This window comes from Scomber scombrus, chromosome 20 (genome assembly GCF_963691925.1).
Source record: "Scomber scombrus chromosome 20, fScoSco1.1, whole genome shotgun sequence".
Taxonomy (NCBI): Eukaryota; Metazoa; Chordata; class Actinopteri; order Scombriformes; family Scombridae; genus Scomber; species Scomber scombrus.
Window position 1 is genome coordinate 14,093,101 of NC_084989.1, and position 20,752 is coordinate 14,113,852.

General features: G+C 42.7%; 1 protein-coding gene across 4 annotated transcripts in view; it reads left to right on the forward strand.

The window, feature by feature from the left end:
- Positions 1 to 20,751, forward strand: part of atp8a2 (ATPase phospholipid transporting 8A2) — a 50,277-nt gene extending 29,526 nt beyond the window's left edge. For all 4 annotated transcript variants that reach the window (XM_062441217.1, XM_062441218.1, XM_062441219.1 and 1 more), the window contains 13 exons: positions 692 to 864; positions 5,841 to 6,024; positions 7,217 to 7,327; positions 9,103 to 9,177; positions 9,600 to 9,722; positions 10,157 to 10,235; positions 10,334 to 10,395; positions 10,869 to 10,925; positions 12,567 to 12,674; positions 14,552 to 14,640; positions 14,838 to 14,942; positions 17,553 to 17,644; positions 18,345 to 20,751. In XM_062441217.1, coding sequence (XP_062297201.1) covers positions 692 to 864; positions 5,841 to 6,024; positions 7,217 to 7,327; positions 9,103 to 9,177; positions 9,600 to 9,722; positions 10,157 to 10,235; positions 10,334 to 10,395; positions 10,869 to 10,925; positions 12,567 to 12,674; positions 14,552 to 14,640; positions 14,838 to 14,942; positions 17,553 to 17,644; positions 18,345 to 18,439 — 1,353 coding nt within the window. In that variant the 3' untranslated portion in view covers positions 18,440 to 20,751. The remainder of the gene's footprint in view (positions 1 to 691; positions 865 to 5,840; positions 6,025 to 7,216; positions 7,328 to 9,102; positions 9,178 to 9,599; positions 9,723 to 10,156; positions 10,236 to 10,333; positions 10,396 to 10,868; positions 10,926 to 12,566; positions 12,675 to 14,551; positions 14,641 to 14,837; positions 14,943 to 17,552; positions 17,645 to 18,344) is intronic.
- Position 20,752: the final 1 nt, after the last annotated feature.

A 20,752-nucleotide genomic window follows, 5' to 3' on the forward strand; every position in this document is an offset into this window, starting at 1 on the left:
CTTTCTTCTTCGCCTTTTTTTTTTTTTTTTTCATCTGCTGTGTTGTGTTGCTGCTTTGCAATTAAGATATGTGATTTTAAGATATGGTGCCATTCCAACATGCCATCTGGAGCTTGTAGAATCGGCGGGTTGCGATAATGTCTCCAACAACTGTGAACTTTATATTGGCATTCTTAATTGTTCAGCGTACACAGAAGCAATTGAATTCTTCCCACAGATGAAAGCATCTTGTTGCAACCAGGAGCGTCTGTTTTCCATTTGTTGACAGCGGTTTTGACCTTTCAACTAATTTATATGTGTGTTTTTTGATGTGTGATTTGTATTTTCACCACCTTGTGAGGCCAAAACATCCCCACAAAAACATTTTTTAAAAATTAAAAAAAACTTGTTAAAGTGGTCACCTGAAAGGGCGAGGATTAGAGTTATGACTGGTCAGATGTATTTTTAGATTTATGACTGTTGGCAATTAGTGGTGAGGTTAAGGGTAAGAGGTTATGTTTCCACTGTAAGCCAACAGGAATTCCTCACTCATCCTTATAAGCATATAATGTGTTTGTTTGTTGCTGACCTGGATATTAAATGCCAGAGAGTTCAGATTGTTGGTAAAAGCCTGTTGAAGAGGAAAAAGAGCAATTAAAGCATCCTTAATTAAAAAGGTTTAAAAACAGTCTCTGTGTCTTTCTCCTTGCAGGCTACCCGTGCCACTCTGACTGCTCACTGTTCATCTCTGGGCGACTCTCTGAGGAAGGAGAACGAGCTGGCACTGATCATTGATGGCCAGACGCTGAAATATGCCCTGTCCTTCGAGCTCCGCCAGGCCTTCCTTGACTTGGCGTTATCCTGCAAGGCTGTCATCTGCTGCCGGTAGGGGACAATACTTCACGAAACATGCAAACAAAAACAAAAATTAAAGAATATATTGGGGGAATATTATTTATCGGAAAGCTCAAATCAGGGATGCTGTAGTTTATGATGGATTCTTATAGGATGTTTGCACAGATTTGAAAAGCCTGGAAAATGATTATATTCTCAATTCACAAAGCTTAATAATATGAAAATGTTTTAATGTTGCAAATTATTAATTATTATTAATCAAAATGTGTCCATGGGGCAGACAAATCACAAAGAAAATAACTGTGTGGACAGTGTTTACGTGTGGGTGAGGGTGGGTGTCATTGGGATTGATATCAGTAAATTTGTCTTTTTTTTAGTAGAGTTTAGTAAGCAAAAATAAACACTGCAGGCAGCTATTAAAGATAAAACGCACACAGACGCTTGAGAAAAAGGTCCATTTAATCTCCCCACTTGCAGATTAATTCTCACTCTGCTATGTGCATGGTAGAGAGAGAGTGTGCATGTGTGTATGTGCAGGGTTGAATCCCTGGTGTGTAGGTGTGTGTGTTTTTAAAGGTTGTCGGTTGCCCACGGTCAGCAAGTGAATGAAGATGATAAAAGCCTGTCGCACAGCCCAGCAGGAGTAATGTAATACACTGTACTGCATGGAAATGTCAGAGTCATGACTCACTTACTGCTGGTACCCCTGGCATGGGCACCAAAGCACACACACACACACACACACGCACGCACACACACACACATACACACAGAGTGAGCGTTGCCATTATACATTTCCATTCATACAAAGTGCACTCTGCTCATTGAATGTTTACTGCATGTTCCCTTTTTTGGTCATGTTCCACTCAGCACCAGCTGTGATGTTTAACAAAAGAGTTTCCACTCTTCCTTTGTCCGTCTGTGTGTGTGTGTGTGTGTGTGTGTGTGTGTGTGTGTGTGTGTGTGTGTGTGTGTGTGTGTGTGTGTGTGTGTGTGTGTGTGTGTGTGTGTGTGTGTGTGTGTGTGTGTGTGTGTGTGTGTGTGTGTGTGTGTGTGTGTGTGTGTGTGTGTGTGTGTGTGTGTGTGTGTGTGTGTGTGTGTGTGTGTGTGTGTGTGTGTGTGTGTGTGTGTGTGTGTGTGTGTGTGTGTGTGTGTGTGTGTGTGTGTGGAAGTAATTGACTCTCCCTTGCATATCCAGGCCATATCCGGACTCAGGTCTCTGAGGCCTTGCAAAACAGCCTCCAGCTTCCTTTACACCATCCGTCACTCCATCCCTCTCTCTGTACACCTCTCTCTCTTTCTCCATCACTCCTTTCTTCCATCCATCCCCCCCTACCCTGGATACAATTAATCTAACTTGTCCATAACAGTCAACAATCAAAAACTGGCACTGAGTATATGGTCAAATTCATAGTTAGTTCCTGATATAAATACGATTTTACTAAAATTTAGATTTAATTTTATTTAGAGAAAGATTTTATTGGGCTTGGTGTATTTAAACAACATTTAATATTTGAGAACATTGGCTTGTTAAATGAAAACAGGGGCTCTGGTGCAAAATGTTTTTTTATATTTATCAAGGATCAAATCAAGTATTGCTCTGGTTTTGGTACCAAACTCAGTCAGCAGTTCCCAACCTTTTAGGTTTTTGATCCCTTAAAATAAATGAATACAAAGTTTATATTTGTGTGATTGGAGCAGTTTATTTGACCTCAACTGAGCCACTCGCACTATTTCATTTGAATAATTGTAAGGTTTGATGAGGTGAAGCTAGCCAGTATTTCATAAGTAAAGTTCAAATAAACGTTATTTTGTAGCAGAATTTAATATTTTCCTATCCTGATGATTTATCTAGGAGCCTCTTGGGGGGTCTCAAACTAAACGTTGATAACCCCTCCGAAGGTGATTCCTGTTGGGAGCCGATGTGCATCCTTGCCAAAACGGCATTAACCTGGTGCCTTATTGAGCTGTAGCTTTGACTTTAAAGTATAGAGGTGTTGGTGAGATAATGCTGCACCTACATTATGTGTGCGAGGGTTCACAGTGCGAGAAAGTGTGTGTGTGTGTGTGTGTGTGTGTGTGTGTGTGTGTGTGTGTGTGTGTGTGTGTGTGTGTGTGTGTGTGTGTGTGTGTGTGTGTGTGTGTGTGTGTGTGTGTGTGTGTGTGTGTGTGTGTGTGTGTGTGTGTGTGTGTGTGTGTGTGTGTGTGTGTGTGTGTGTGTGTGTGTGTGTGTCTCAGGGGCTACAGAGCCAGTTGCACCCATATGGGTTCCTGACTTCACTGCGCGTTTGTTTATAGGAGGACTTAGCGGCTGCTTATTTTCTGCTGAGTTCCACCGTGAAGAGCACCTTTCATCTCCCCAAACGCCAGACACTGTTAGCAGTGTTTAGAGGAAAGGTAGAGCGAGACAGAGAGAGAGATAAAGAGAGATTTGTGGTCGGAGGCCGAGAGACACACACTTCAGACACAGAAACAGGAAAAACAAAGAGCAGAGGTTGATCCCATCCTTCAGCAACGACTACAGAGGCCAAGACTCTCTCTGAGGTTTTCCCCTTCAAATCTCCCATGGTGTGCGGTGTGGGGCGGGAAATGTGTACGTGTGTGTGTTTTGGAGCATGTGTGTAAATTTGTGTGTTTTTTGCGCGCGCCTGTGTACGAATACTAAGCAGACCACCCAGCTCTGTGATTTCAGCTTGACCGGGAAATGATCCTACTTACATATTCACAGAAGATAGACCATCTTTATGACCTGTGGGTTTCCAGTCGGATGTGTGTGTGTGTGTGTGTGTGTATGAAGGTTTATACATCTGCTCATGATTTTGTCATATCTTCATCAAAATCATGATATTGCAATATGCATGCATGTGATGGCTCCCACAGGGGTGGAGGATTTTATTTTATTTTATTTTATTATCAAAGCTTTGACGAACATGCTAATACTGCATTTCAGAAGCAAGAGCTGAACTTGACATAGAAACAGAAACAGTCATTGTGAATGTGACTCCTCCTCTTTCAAGGAACTGTTTGAAGTACAGGCCACACTTAGAACGGGTATTCCAGTTTTGATACACAAATTATTATCACCTAATACATCACTGCAGCTTAGGTAATTATTATAATCAGAGAAGTGTAATACAAATATTTAATATCGGGATTATGGTTTATCTCTTAAGTAGCCAGTAGGCAAGTGGCACATTGTTGAGTAAGTACTTTCTGCTACCCGATAGTTAACTGTTAAAGCTACAGTAGTACTTTGAGGGGGAAAATCCCCACTCCCCCTCCTCCTGTAGCCCCCACTCTACCTCCAAATAATGTTAAAATGTATGAATTTAATGAAAAACTTAATATAATGTAAATTGTAACTAAAGCATTTGGCACTAACAGCTTGTGTCACTGATACTACACATAAGCCACACCAGTTACAACTCCTGCACTGTGGGAATCATGACTCTTTTTGTTATACAAGTTTAATCCCAGTATCAGTATCCGCTTTCTCCCATGTCTCCTCTTTTGTAGACATATTTGTTTTCACTGTACAGGTTTGCAGGTAGTAGGAACAAGACTCACTTAAGCTATGCGCATATGAAAGAAAAGCAGTAGGAACGCCTCCTCATACAAAGCATGTTTTCAAAACAGACATGAAGACATATTCAAGCCCAGTCCCACAGTGTCTCACAGTGTGCGGTGCTGGATTTCTCTCACACAGTCTTAACTTCATTACATTCCTACCAATCAAGCTTAATTACTCCCTGATATCTTTCTAAAATGAGCTATTATCCAAAGCTGAAATTTGGACTATACAAATATATCCTAAATCTAGTGAACAAATGCACACGAAAAACAAGATGGCTTTCTTACATATAATGAATAATGTGGTACAATCAAAAGCTCCAGAATATCTACTAAATGGGCCTTGTGATGAGATGAGATTGACGTTCAAACTACTGTTCGCATTGCCAATTTACAATCTCAACTTTAAAGCCAATATGGTCGAGAAGTCAATAATGTGCTTTAAACAATGAAAATCTACTGTTTAATCTAAATTTTCTGACAACTGGGCGTACTCTATCCACTGAGAAAGATTGTTACAATTAGACAAAATGAAATGAAGAAAATAGTCCCCTTCACATGAAATAAAAAAAAAACTTTGATCTTTTAAATTAGCATTATAAAGACCAAGAATAAGATGAATGGCACTTTTTTTTCTACCAGCCTCTGCACTGGATTTTCCTTTTTTTTGAGCCCCCGCTAATTTGAAAGCTTCTACAGTTTCTCAGAAGGCAGAAGTGAAGGATTGATGGAAAAATGGCAATCAAAACCCTAGTGTGTGAGGATAGAGGCTGCCAGTCACCTCGTCCTTTGGTTTCATTTGTTCACAGATGCAACGCATGGCCCCATAAAATGAAAAGTATCCATAGTACTTTAGCAAACGCAGCGGCCCTGAGGGAAGCATCTGTAATCGAGCCTCTCTGAGTCCCTCATTGTCAGTGAAGAGACAGAACCGGTTATAGAGAGAGGATCAGTGATACAGGTCAAGAGGGTGGAGTACCACTGGAAGCTCCCTGAACACACACACTCACACATACACACTGAGGCACATTCAGATGTATGCAGGCATGCACGAACACACACATATAAAAACACATCAAACATGAGCTACCCAGTCTTATTAGCAGAACAGTGAATCATTGTTTCCTAATACCCACTGAAGAGCGGTAAACAGAGCCCTGCAGTATATGTGTGTGTGTGTGTGTGTGTGTGTGAGTGTGCGTTTCTGCCAGCTCTGCATCCATCTCTTTATTTTTCCCTTTCAACTGTTTCCCACTCTTACTTTTATTTTTTCCCAGACTCTATTCTGTCTTTCTTCTGTTTCCAAATGTACTTCTTTCTCTCTCACGGCACTCTTTTATCTTCCCCTCTCTTCTCCACCTCCAATTTTCCGACAGCTGTATACACTTAATATCAACCAGCCATATCTACTGTATCTATCTCCTCTTTTTCTACAGAGTATCTCCACTGCAGAAGTCAGAGATTGTGGATATGGTGAAGAAACATGTGAAAGCCATCACACTGGCGATAGGCGACGGCGCAAACGACGTGGGCATGATTCAAACGGCGCACGTCGGAGTGGGAATCAGCGGCAACGAGGGAATGCAGGCCACCAACTCCTCTGACTACTCCATAGCACAGGTGGGATGCAGACAGTGTTGTGAGACAGAACGCATACTTTCAGATGCATGGTTATGGTCTTATAAATATGTTACAGGCTTTAGATGCATGTGTAGATAATGGATACCAGTTTGGTTGTCTATACTGCTTATGTGTCTTAAGGCAAGACACTGAATCCAAACCTGCTCCCTGTTCACTTGGTCCTGATCTTTGACCTCCCTGGAGGGGGATGACTTAAAGGAGAATTTACTTACCGGGGTCTCTCAAGTATCAGTTTATCTTTACAAACACAAAGCTTTTAGCAAATGTTTGTTTGCTTAGAAGGAAGGAAAAACTGCAAGAAAAATGGTAAAAATATCCTTTTTCTGTTTTGATTTAGTTCAGTAGTTTATATAAAACTGAAAAGGAATACATCCTCATTTCATATCAGTACATTTTAGAAATGTAAATATTTGTTACTTAACAGAATAATACTCTTTAACATTTCATGCTGCTCTGGCTGTTTGTTTTGTTTCCCAATTCAGATTGACATTCAGTAAAAACAGCTCATAGTTCCCAATTTATTGCTTTGTTTACAGTATACAGAAAAACATCACAGCATTTATAAATGAAAAATGCCAAATACTCTCTGTTTTTAGATTCTCAAATTTGCTGCTTTAGTCTGTTTTATATAATAATAAGAAGTTAAATGTGTTTAGGTTCTGCATTGTTGCACAAACCAAACAATTTGAAAATGTCACCATGGGCTCTATGAAACTTTGATGGGACATATTTCACTATTTTTATATATTATTATATATGTATGACTTTTAATAGACTAAACAAATTGATTTGAATTAAATTGAATTGATTACATGTTAAATGTAAAATGAAAATAATCATCATTTGTGAGTAAAATTACAACTAAAAGAAAACTATTAAATGAATTTCCTGCGGAAAATGCGTGTGAATGCTGACAGCTGAAATAAATAGCAACGCATCGCTGAAAATGCTACAAATTTTGTCTCTGTCTTACGCATTGTGTCACTTTGTTTGTTTATCTCTGAGCCCATGGGCATCTTGCATAACTTCTCTATCAGTGAGCCTTCTCTTTCCTCAACTTTCTCTTTTTCCAGTCACGTTCTTGATATCCTTTCTGTTCTCTGTCCGTCTTACTCTTTTCTCTAATTATGTGAATGTTTCTCTGATTCCTCTTTATGTCTTTGATTGGCAGTTCTCCTACCTAGAGAAGCTGCTATTGGTCCACGGGGCGTGGAGCTACAACCGTGTCACCAAGTGCATCCTCTACTGTTTCTATAAGAATGTGGTCCTCTATATAATAGAGGTACGTGCCTCACCATCTCTGTTTCACTCACTCACACACACACACACACACACACAGACACAGTTACATTAACAGAGACGTTTTGCAGCTGTTTGTCGACATGGCTGACAATGATGGACGAGGTGCCCTTCTGGTGTCTGCTTTCTGTCTCTATTGCACACACACACACACACATGCATAGAAAAAGAGTGAAGTGTGTTTAGATCAGCAGTGATGAGACCTTGGCTCCGAGGGTTCGACAGTTTTGTGTGTGTGTGTGTGTGTGTGTGTGTGTGTGTGTGTGTGTGTGTGTGTGTGTGTGTGTGTGTGTGTGTGTGTGTGTGTGTGTGTGTGTGTGTGTGTGTGTGTGTGTGTGTGTGTGTGTGTGTGTGTGTGTGTGTGTGTGTGTGTGTGTGTGTGTGTGTGTGTGTGTGTGTGTGTGTGTGTGTGTGTGTGTGTGTGTGTGTGTGTGTGTGTGTGTGTGTGAGATGAGGGGGCACACTGCAGCCCTGGCCTGCCTGTTATGAGGGGTATTTGTCAGCTGTGCTCCACCTCCCCCCCTCGCCCCTCAACCCTCACCCCTCACCCCTCACCCTCTGTCTGACATTAAGAATGCCAGCAGGTGCAGGTCCTCATGAGAGCCACCGCCTGTAGCCTACTGTCCTGCTCACACCACCGCTCTGTCCCTGTGTGTGTGTGTGTGTGTGTGTGTGTAAGTGTGACTTTCCATGATTATCTCACATGATTGGCTTCCTGCAGAGCACTCTAGGCCAAAGGTTAGAGACTGTCTCTGTCCACTTAGTGGAGACAGAATAAGGGGGATGGGTGTGTGTGTGTGTGTGTGTGTGTGTGTGTGTGTGTGTGTGTGTGTGTGTGTGTGTGTGTGTGTGTGTGTGTGTGTGTGTGTGTGTGTGTGTGTGTGTGTGTGTGTGTGTGTGTGTGTGTGTGTGTGTGTGTGTGTGTGTGTGTGTGTGTGTCTGACCTCACCCCTAGGCTGTTTGCTCCACTGTATGCTCCAGGAATGCTACAACACCCACCAGCGGCCCCAAACATTTTCTCTATCTGCCCTAAGATCAGATTGTGTCTGCTCTTTGTGTGTGTGATGGAGGTTTACCCCAGGCCAGTCACATTTAGACACTGTGTTTTGGTAAATTAACTTCCATAAAGTCTGAAAGTGGTTTTAGCGCCAGCCACAACCTGAGTTTGGAATGCATCCTGAGTGCCAACAAGCACAGAGCTACAGGAAGTGTAACGACTCTACTAGCACATTTCATATCTAAAAATCAATATACGCTTCGGAATAATCACTGTAGATAAATGATACCACTATCTCTTCTCTGCCTCTTTCTTTCACCAGCTAAATGTCATAAGCTTTTGAACTTATGACCACATTTTATTTGATCAGAGATTTTTTTTGTTACTTTTTATTCAAGGGGGTGAACATGTTGGAAATGAGTTTCCCGTTAGTCTCACAGATGCATGAAGATTATCGGAAAGCTTTTGCTCAGAGGCTCTTTCACATCATAAAGTCTTAAGTTTTGTAAACTGAGGTAACCTTTCATTGAGATCCATTAATCTTAACTTATGAACAAAACTTCTTTCCTGAAAGTGACTACAAGTGACTGTTACCGTTCGAGCTTAAGTTTATTTAAGTCGTGTGTCCGTATCAATTGTGAGCACCGGCTAAAATTTGGCCATCACTCCCTGCTGCTTCGACTATCAGTACCTCCCTAAGGCAGCTTTACCCTCCGTTATTGTTCCTCTCATCCCCTCTCATCCCTCTCTTTGTGTTCCAGCTCTGGTTTGCCTTTGTGAACGGGTTCTCTGGCCAGATCCTGTTTGAGCGCTGGTGTATAGGCCTCTACAACGTGGTGAGTATCCGCCCCCGCTCCCTCTCCAACTGTCTCACATTTTTCCATTTCTCCACTCTCTCCCTCCCTCAATCTTGTCGCCCCTCCCTGTTTTCCTGGATGTCAAGTGCTGTCTCTCGCTCTCTACCTATCTGTCAATCAATCTCACTCTACTTTGTGTTGTTATCACCGCTTTTCTCTGCATGCCAGAGACGTTTGTATGCATGTCTGTGTGAGAGAGAGTGTTTTTCTGTGTTTTGGTGACTGCTGTGAGTGCTTTAACGTCTGGCTGCTGATGCCTTCAGGCTCCCCGTTTTCAAAAAGTTATGGATTTTCCTTTTATTGCCGTCAGTCTATGACAGTAAAAGCATACGTGTTTATGTATGCACAGTGTTCTGGGGGGTTTTAATTGCTGTGTGTGTGTGTGTACATGTGTGTTCCAGATATTTACTGCACTGCCTCCGTTCACTCTGGGGATAGTTGACCGGCCGTGCAGCCAGCAGAACATGCTCCGGTTCCCGCAGCTCTACCGAATCACCCAGAATGCAGAAGGCTTCAACACAAAGGTACATGCCCACACATACAAACCACGTGTTGCATCTAAACTTAAAGCTCTGTATTTGACTTGTAATGCCTTGTCTGTTGGATTGACGAGTGATGCCTGCTGTTTGTTTGGTGCGCCAGCAAGTAAATAAGAGTGGCATGGAGACTTGGATATTTCCATGGCAACCCTAATGAGATTCATAGAGCCAGAATAAGGAAGTCTTTCATTTTAGAGGGTACAGCAGCAACCCAACCTACTGTATGTGTACAAGTGTGCGTAAATGTGTGTGTACAGGAGGGCACTTTTGATGGCAAGAACACAGTAAAAGTTGTGTGTTACTGTGAGGAATTGCTGTTTTTGTATGTTTTTATGAGTGTGGGGGCATATATGTGTGCTTTGGCATTAGTTTGCACTGACTTGTTTCCACTCTTTTCTCTCTGCTTCTCTTCTTCTCAGGTGTTTTGGGGCCACTGTATCAACGCACTGATTCACTCAATTATTCTCTTTTGGTTTCCGCTCAAAATGTTAGAGCACGGTGAGTGACTCGCCTGAGTAACTCCTCCACATTCAGCTAATTCTGGTGGTTAAGACTTTGTCATGAGGCATCGGTGTGTTTGTGTGTGTTCTCCACAGACTCTCCTTTCAGTAACGGTCAGGGAAATGACTACCTGTTTGTTGGAAATATGGTTTACACAGTAAGCATATTACTTTTATTTTCGACGTGTGTGTGTGTGGCTTTTTTTTTTTTGTCATGTTTTTATTTCTGTGCCTTTTGGCATTTAGTTATGTGCATTTTTTGAATATGCACAGTATTTGTGTACACACCATTACTGTGTTGCTTCCTCAGAGCCAGTCAATCTAGTCTCGTCTAGCCAGGCTGTCTCCTCCCAGCACTCATCCGTCTCCTCTCTGTTCACTTCTCCATCTCACATTCCCACTATCATTTTACTCCCCACAGTCACAAGTGAATATCAGTGTTTATTTGTTGTGTTGCATGTGTGGGTGTGTGTAGACTTACAGTGGGGGTCCTGGGTGTTTTTTAACAGACATTGCTGAGTTTACTATATAACATTAATGTTTATTATCTCCACAGTTGCCAGTGAACTAATCCTGTTTCTCTGTGTTTTTTTTAATTTATTTGCCCGCCCGCTCCCCTGTGTGTGTGTAGTATGTGGTAGTTACAGTATGTCTCAAAGCTGGAATGGAGACCACCGCTTGGACCAGGGTAGGAACATTAACACACTCTAATACTCCACACCACATGTACTGTACTTTACTCAACCGTTGATAAATAAAGAGGGGGGGGGGTTTCATATTCATGAGGTTTTCATATAACCTGGTATAAATGCTTCATAGTCAGGGACTCCATGGGAAAAGATGTGGTGTACCTTGATCTTGTGGCGAAGGTTTGAGGTTTCTCAAACTGCAGTCGCTTGCACCTCTTCAGCCAACCAGTTCACTTGTAACTGATTTATTTAATTTTTTTTCCATAGCTCCCAATATTTTAAACTAATCCACTGAGAAAGGACCCTGAAAAATGTTTAAATGTTGATTAAATTAATGAAATGAAAGAAGCTGAAAAGAATGAATAGACGTCATTACTGTTCAGACAAAGGAGGAAAACAGGGAGATTACCATCTGTTAGAAGAATAGTAAATACAGAAATAGAGGAGCGAAACAGATTTAATTTAAGATAGTTAACTTGGAGACCAGATGTCTTCATTCCTTTCTAAGAATGTTAAATTCAAGTCATGAGAAATGTATTTTTCACTCAATATATGGCTAGTGTCAGAAATTGAAATGTATATAGGCTATTAATACGAATTTCAGGCTCCCCATTTACACAGTGGAGGACGCGGGCAGCATAATGTCACGGTTCCTTATTCAGTATGTTAACATTGTTACTATTGAGAATTTAATAAAAACAGCCTGCTTACTTGTTAAGGTAAATTTCGTAGTATTAGTAAAAAGGTCCTCATGTTTCCAGCCTTAACTTTTATTACTGCGTGCTACAATGTCGTTCAGCTCTGACTGCTGCATAAAATTCTAGGATGAAATGGCACCCGCCAGTAATAATAACACTAAAACCCAGACTACACAAAGTTGGCTCGTGCACTTATTGAGAAATGACCTGTGTCCCCAACTATCAACAGCCAGTACGAGTAAGAGCAATAAGACCTCACTCACCCTGGTAATGTTAACATTTATGAAAAGCCTGCTGTTTACCATCAAAATCTGCCGGACAATAAATACATACCAGATGTCTTCTGATAAGAAAAAGAACTTCTAATATTAGATGGCTGCAGTGCATGCAGGCAGAACTTAAACAGCCATTCATGAACTTTGTCTCAGTAAAATGCAAAATGATTATTTTGACAAGTAAATATTTTAAGAATAAATAAACAAAACTAAGATTTTGAGCGTTAAATTTTAGTTTGTGCTGGTGCAATGTAATCAGAGTTGGACGTACAGTTTAAGACAACAGCAGCTCAGACAATGATGACGACGTGATTTTGGCTACTGTTGGAGAAAAAGAGAGAGATTGGCAGGATGGACAGAAGGGCGCTGACACCTTTGTCCATTCAGCTGTCCACACAACAGCCTGACAGTAATGAAGCAGGGTCCCACTGGAATTCACACAGTGTCCCCTTACAGCACATCACAGAGAGAGGGACGAAGACAGGCGAAGGAGGGAGGGAAAGGTTGTCTATATTCGGATGAGCTGTATGTAAACTATTTGACCTGACTCTGTCTCTCTTTTTTGTCTCTTAATCGCCATCCTCCCATGAACTCCTACTCTCTGGCTCACTGCTTTATCTTCACCCTCCTCCTTCTTCCTCCTTCTTTCTCTCCCTGACTGTTGTAGTTTTCCCACCTGGCAGTATGGGGAAGCATGATTCTCTGGATGCTCTTCTTCGCTGTCTACTCCGCCATCTGGCCCTCCATCCCCATCGCCCCCGACATGCTGGGCCAGGCAAGTCACCTCTCTGTAAACATGTGTCAGTCATTTCGGTAACAGGGGGTAAAGGAGGTTAAAATAGCCCTTCCTCCTACATCTCTTTTCTGCAACCTCCATCACCTGCCCCTCCCTTCTTGGTTGCCAATACATGGCGCCTATGAGACTCACCTCTTGGGTGTTCCACGTCGGCACTGCTGGAGCCCCAGGGGGAGATTTATGCCCCGGCAGCCCCTCTCACCAGGCTCCCCGCACCTGCTGCGTGTCACCCGAGCCCCGGTCTTTTACTGCCCTCTGTGGAGGTGTTGACTCAAGAGGGTGGGCTGCTGCCAGTGGTGATTAGGGTCCAGTGGGGGTGAGGAGAGTGTACGTGGGGACCCCTTGATTGAGAGACTCATTTTAGAGTTTAGGGATAAAGAGAGGGTTGAGCTGAGGTGCCCCACTGAGTGGGTAGAGAGTCTCGAAAGGGGAAGGGAATAGGGCCGTCTCAACTCCCCTCAGCCCATTAATTCAATTTGTGTCAGAAATCAGGAATGCGGTCAAATATCTTTGCAGCTGCTCAGTCTAACTGGGGAATGGTCAGAGACACTCAACGGGCTCCCCCATCCCACCATCATCCCCCCCTAACTACCCTATTACCTCTCTTATTTCCCCTGCTCCCTCTATCTATATTTCCATCTGTCCATGGGGGACAGGGGATGGAAAAGAGTTGTAGAGTCTTGCTCAGAATAACTGTGTGCGAGTTTGTGAAATTAATGCATGTGTGTCCAGCTATGTGTGATTTGTGTCGATGATAGAGTGGTGGAGAGACCCGCAGTCTGTTTTTATGATTATAACAAAGCAGAGAAAATCATTTAGCATGCCTCTATACTGACAGTGTATAAAGACCATGTGATATAATCCGTGTCCAGTGTTGTAAAAATGAACTGTGTGCATCTGCATGTAGATGTTTGTCACACAGAGACAGATGTAGTGGATGTGTGAGTCCATTTGGATTGTCTGTGCTGTGGTTGTGATTCCAGCTGCTGGAGAGGATGTTTCCTAATGGTTTTCCAATTAAATCTCCTTGTTGCCTCTTCCTTTGGGAATGAGATTGTCTCTATATCTCTGGATCCAAACACAGGACATAGGAAACCCATGATACGGGCAATAAAATTGAAATTAGGGACGTCACGGTGCATGAAGGTGTTTGTGACTATTGACTTAAAAGTTCACGCTTAAAGTCTAAGCCTCAGGCTTGTGAAACACCAAAGATAACCAAAGGGGAGACGGTGAGTAATAAAGGCAAAAATTGAGGGATTTAAAGTAACAGGCGAGGACAAGCAACAGTAGATACAGCCACAAAATGACAGGAAGTTGTGAAAGAGTGAGATTGGAGGGAACCAAGGGAGAAAGAGATGTGTGGGAGTAAGACGCAAAGCAGACAGACAGACAACAGACAGGCAGACAGACAGACAGACAGTGGTTAGGTTACAGACGTTGGTTAGATGCATGATTAATCCCTGGAGACAAACTGAGGATAAGGGTCATAGGTCAGTGAGCCAAGCTGCAGAGACAGGTAGGGGGGATCGGTGGTTAGTCACTAACATTTTCATCTTTTATCATCATAGGAACATTGTATTTCAGTTATGGGAATACTGTGTTAAATCCAGTTTGTGGTTTAGATACGGGTTGTGAGAAAGCTCTTAAATATGTTTGGCTAACATTAGGGATTTTCAACTTTGGCCAGCTCAGATTTTTTTTAATGCTGTGTATGGCTCTGTGTGCCTTGTCTCAAATTTCCCTCTGCCTTCACCATATGTGCTTCTGTGCTCACTGCAGAGAAAAGTGACTTAATACTCAATCTGAATTAATATACTAGTAAAATAAATGGAGCCTGTGTGTTGTCATTTTAGGCTGGCAGTGTGATGCAGTGCTGGCACTTCTGGCTGGGCCTGGTCCTGGTGCCTACTGCGTGTTTACTCAAAGACTTTGCTTGGACCGCGTAAGTAAAACACATTTAATATAAATACATGGGAAATCCATACAGACACTATTTAACTTAAGCAATGCGTTTACATAACCCATATTGAGCCTGTGTCAACACTTACGCACACTTTACATTATGAATCACACGTGTCTGTGAACTTAAACACTCAGACTTTCCTTTATGTGTCTGATGAGCTTATCCCTGCTTTGCAGCACACGTCGCACTGTGAGGAAGTCTCTTCTGGAGGAGGTGCAGGAGTTGGAGGCGCGAGCCATCGACCCAGGGGCAGCTGTTTTAAGGGATGCCAGTGGACGCAGGTATGTACAATACACTGCAAAGCATCATAGGTCCGCTGAATGCTTTGTTACAGGATGATTTTATAGGTTCACTCTAGTCGCACTACTCCTACAGTTAGTAAAGACACAATCTTCATTTATATGATCATGTTTCTGTATGTGTGAACATTGACATGTCTGACTCCCCGGTGGCACCTACCACAGGGCCGAAGCCAAGGCTGAGGTCCCGTAGAGGCAGAGCTGTCACGTGCCCACAGAGGTAGTTACTGGGTTTGACCTGTCCCACTGTGTGAACTGTGACCTTAAATGACCTGCAAGCTGATTTGGAGTGACCTTTACTTGTTTGCCTTTTAACTGAGCTCACGTATCTCCATCTCTCCCTTATTAGACATTCCCCCTTTTTTTTTTTTCCAATCATTTTTACATGCTATTTTTCTTTTCCTGTGTCCATAAATTTCTCCATTTTCTCCATCTTTGGAATCCCTCATAGATGGATCAATTTGAGCTGCTGCACAGACCTGGTGTGTTTTACTGTAGTTTGTAGTTTCATTCACTGTGAATTAGTCTCGCGTGTGTGGTGGATGTCACAGTAGTTGTGTTAGAAATGATCGCATTGTTTAGTTTTGAGATGTATGGATACTATATGTAGTTACAATTGTAGAGGTTTGAACATTTACCAGCAGTGGTGGGAAGCTTTTTTTTTTTACTTTTTAAGTACTTGTACTTTAATGATATGTATTTTATGGCCCACATTTCAGAGGGTACTTTTACACTTTTTACTCTTGCACATTTATTTGACAGATTGAATTACTTTGTAGGTTCAGATTTCAGATACAAAACATTTACAACAAATAAAATGTGATACTTTCATACATTAAATTACTCAAAAGCAAATAAAGTACTTCAAATTAGACCCACCTCGACCAGTTACTACATTAAAAAGTTGCTTATCAGTTGTAATAATCTCATAATACAATTTATTTATAAGAATTAAACACACTGAATTCTACGTTTTGTTTTTTAATTTTGATACTTTATGTATAATTTGGTGACTAAACTTCTTACTTTTAATTAAGTACAAATGTAGTATTTACTTGTAACAAAGTGTTTTTTCACTATGGAGTTGTATGATGCTCTATCGTGCCTTAAAAAATAGATTTGAGTCAGTTATCATGACAAGCTTTTTTAGAGCAGAAGTCTGAGGTATGTTTTCAGGTTGGAAAGGGAAGGTTGAATAACCACACCGCTCCTCCTGAACCCTACACAGGGCCCCGTCCTGGACTCACCCTGCATATAAAACCAGGGAAGCAGGACTGAATCCTTGAGTCTTCTCCATTTGGAATAACAGGAGTAAAGTAGGGGTGGGCATAGAGGCAATGGAGCAAAATGGAAAAGAGCACATCTGTGTTTGTAGTTCCTGGGGAGGTCCTGGGCTAGGCATGGGAAAGGGGTGGAAAGGTAGAGTACAGGAGAGTCTCGAGGGGAGAGTTCAAACGAAGCACAGCGTTGGGCCTTTCTGAATCCAGAAGGAGGCCAGAAAGAAACATCACAGCAAGGGAAAGAACAAGTTAAGTCGTATTGATCCGCCAGCTTTTCATTTATTTGTCAAGCCACCATTTGGTCTTTTATCATTCGCTCAGCACTGTCATCTATCTAACAGACATCATTTTCTTTGGCCAAAGACTCCTTGAGGAAACTTCAGAGACCCTGATTTTTTTTCCCTTTTTTTGACAAACACTTCAGTGAAGGTTCCCAACAGTCACATACAGTAATTTCAAAATTTCCTAACTGCTTGCTCCAAAATTCTGTCCTTGAGGAGGCTGGCGGTGGTCCATAACTACGCTGTTGATCATCATATCAAAACCACTGAGCAAGCACCATGGAAACCCCACTTGCGTGAATTTAATGCTTCATTGGCAGATAAATGCAGAAAATGTATTCTGTCAAATAAAATTGCTAGTGTAATACTTTACACTCCACACCTGTGGCTTTAATAGCTGCAGTGAAGGTGATGAGACTGGAGAGACCGATATGAACTGAATAAGTATGTGTGCATGCGTGCATTTGTGTGCAATATCTGGAAAGGCCTTAGTTATTTTTGGTCACGGGTGGAGAGGAGCCGTGACGGCGTGTGGTCTCAGAACAGAGGATCCAGTCTTCTTCTTGGAAAGGGGGAGAAGAGAGGAGAGGAGCAGAGAGTGGGAGGGTGGTGAGGAATAGTTTACTGTGGATGTCCTCTTACCCTGCGGGCAGTTTATGACTTTCTGTTGGGTTAAATTGAATGTCAGAAGCACTCAAATCTACCTCCTACCTACTTTTCGGGTCTTAAAACCGCTCAATTATCAATTGATAAGTTTTGATCCCTGAAGCAGAAATGTACTTTTGGCTCGTATCCTTCGGCGTCATTTGAAAGTTGAAGGACTGCCACAAAAGTTGTCAAACCTCCCACTGGTTGCAGTTGAAAGCATAAAGGAAGAAAAAGCACCAAGCATTCTGATTTTAAAAATATTTCACAGTAGCTTGTAATGTAGTGCAAGTAGTGAACATTCTCCCTTTAATTACCTACCGTATAACTGAGTGTTTATGTGGCGCCACTCTGGAGTAACTGTTCTTCCTTTCCTTTCTCTGCAGTCTAAACGAACGAGCCCATCTGCTGACAAGAGTCTTTAGGAAAACGCCTTCAAGTGTAGGACGCTCAAACTCGGTGCAGCAGACTGTGTCACGTGAGTATATTTATCCAAACGTACATATAATATCCAAGTCAACATAAACCTTAACGCTACAGTGTCTTGGGTAGGACTTGAAGTTGTGTTGTGCTGATTTCCGGCCATAATTAAGTTAAAACTTTATTGATCCCCCTAGTATTCTTTAAAAGTGATAAAATGTCGACCATTCTCAGTTGCTTCAATAACATCTGAGTTGAGAACAGAATTGTGTTTCACTTACTGACTCACTCTTATTACATTAATACATATTTTTCCATTATGAACTAAATATACAGAAGAGGAGAGCAACACGTTTAACATATTTGTTAAAACAAACATGAAGTGATTTGAACCAGTAAGCAACTCTATTCTTTTTTTCCACTCATGAAGCTCAGAAACAACTGATAAAAGAGGACCTGGTTCCCAATATTTGCACAATATTTGCACAATATTTGCCTAAGAACACACACGGTGAGACCAGCAAAGTAAACCCCTTATCACACAGTAGTTATGCAAAGCAACATGCCAGTCCTATAAATGCCATCTTTGTGAATCATTTTGCGGCAGCAGTTTGTGGTGGAAGTAAAAGCACAACTTCATACTGCAGCACAAACAACTCAAGTAGTAGTCTCAACAAAAACTGGAGTAAAGTAAATTGCACTTTTTGTTTTTCTGTTCAACCTTTGAGATTTGTCCCCTTCTCTCTCTCTCTCTGCAGATGGTTATGCCTTCTCTCAGGAGGAACACGGCGTGGTGTCGCAGTCCCAGGTAGTGCGCTCCTACGACACCACCCGCCAACGCCCCAGCCTCTAGCCCCACCCCTGATCAAGGCTTCGACTCACCGTAGCAACAGTTGTCAAAGGTGACAGCGGAGACAGACTTGTGTGACACCCTCACGCCGGGTGACCGACCCCTGCTGTGGCCTTACTGGAACTATGACCTGACCCCTGGTACGGGGGTGGGGGTCACGGTTAGGCGTGGAGGCCGTCACTGGCGCATGGAGGACTGACTTGAGAGAAGGGACCAGGCCGACTATACGGAATAAACATTCTTCAAACTCACACAAGCTGCACAGGCATGAGCAATCGTATCCACGCACAGACATGACAAGTCAAACTCAGAGACTGCTTCTCATATCTGTATACCCCACAGACTGGGTTTGGTTCATGTTAATGTGCGTTAGCGTGTGTGTGTGTGCGTGTGCGTGCATTCCAGTGCGTCTTTATCTGCCTGTGCATGTGTGTCTGCACGCATTGGCGCTCCTGTGTTTGTGTGCATGTGTGTGTCAGTCCGCGCGTGTTTGTGTGTGTGTATGTTAGCTTCCATGGTTCCGTCACATCTCCCTCTTGCGAGGTGGGTTTAGCTAGTCTGTTATCACACGCCAACATCGGAGGGGAGGGGGACGTCAAAATAAACACGTACGCACACACACACACACACACATACACACACATACACACACAAAGGCGCAGATGAATTCCTTAGAAAGGGAGGGAGGACAGCGTAGACCGAGGACAGCGTAGACCGAGGACCACCGGAGCCCTGCACCCCCAGCTTCAGACCCTCGTTCCATCGCAGCATGAAGCCTCACTGCAAAACACCAAAGTGATGTCACTGAGGCAAGACGCTCGCCCTAAACTGGACCACCACCCTGCAACCCCCCCCTTTCCCATCATTTTTTCCCTCCCTCATATCTCTCCATCTCACAGCCTCCTCGTCTCACCTCCTCTGCGGCACAAAATTCCACTTATTGTTTTTCTTCTTGTTTTTAATTCTGACTGCTCCTGTGATTCCTGATGCCGCCCATCTAGCATCATCAGCTGACATAGAAGCAGCAGCAACAGCAGCAGCAGCCTGGCATTAGAGCTTCCTCCTTCAGTTCCGTTGGACTCACACTCTCTGCTGGACTGTTTTTTTTCTTTTTCATTTTTATTAAAGTGAACATGTGTATGTGTTTATAATTTCTTTTTTTTCCCATTAATGCCTGTTTTTGTACTCATTTATGGAGAAATGTCTTAGAGGGAATATTTTACTTGAACTAGTGCTAATAGGTGTCCATACAGAAGGGATTTGATTGAGACACTCGCGTGGATCATGTGTTTTTCTGGCTCTGGGATTTGTCTGAATGTAGAGTCTATTGTCTGTGTGCTTCCTGTTGAGGACACTCTGGTTCAGGAATGCAAGACTGAAGGGTCGGGGAGGGAGGGAGGGAGGGAGTGGGTGGGGGGGTGTCCATCCGAGTCCTAATCATTAAATCTAATCAATCCATGGCCTGACTAAATGTCTCTGTCTCCTGACTGTACTCTACTCATGCACTATTTTCTGAATAATGTGAAAGGAGTGGGGGGAGTTTTGTGCCGAAAATAGAAAAAAAAAGATCAAAAAGGGATGATTTGTACATGAGGATACTTATAGTTTCATATATTAAGAGAATCAAAACTCTCCCACGCTCCCTCTCTGAGCTCAGGAGAGATGGTGTAGACAGACCATTACCAGATTAATATACCCCCACCCAAACCCCCTGTCCCTGGACACTGGACTCCAACTGGAGATCCCTTTCCCACCCACCTTCCTGGACGTGTCCCAGGCCAAACCCATCTACAGCTGCTCCAGTATGGAGAATCCATCGGACTAGCTGGAGCCAGAGAGCCATTTACGTTTCTCAGCTCATCCCCGGTGACTCCCCGATGGCCCGCTCAGCTTTCCACATTAACCCCAGTTTCTGGAGAAGCCTGCCAACACTGCACCTCCACAGGCTTAAAGACGTCGTCATAGTTTTAAACTGTCAACTGTTGCGGTTTATTGTTTCGGGTGATATGACAGGTTTTCGTTCTGTCCACTGTGGGTGGTAGAGCTGTCTGAGTGTGTGCGTGAAAGAAGTGTTTCTAATAGCTTAACTATGTGTGTCTTTAAAAGGGGATTAAGAATTTGAGACCCTTCTTTGTGTAAACTTGTTCACCACACAACTTTGTTTTTTTGTGAACCAAGCCTCGTCTCCAAGCATGTATATATGTAAATATCACTCACCTGGAGTAGCCATGGCAACAAAAAACCTCCCTTCTTTTAAAAGCATAAAACGTGTATATTTACAACAGAAGAAGGTAAAAGGAGTTCTCAAAACACTGC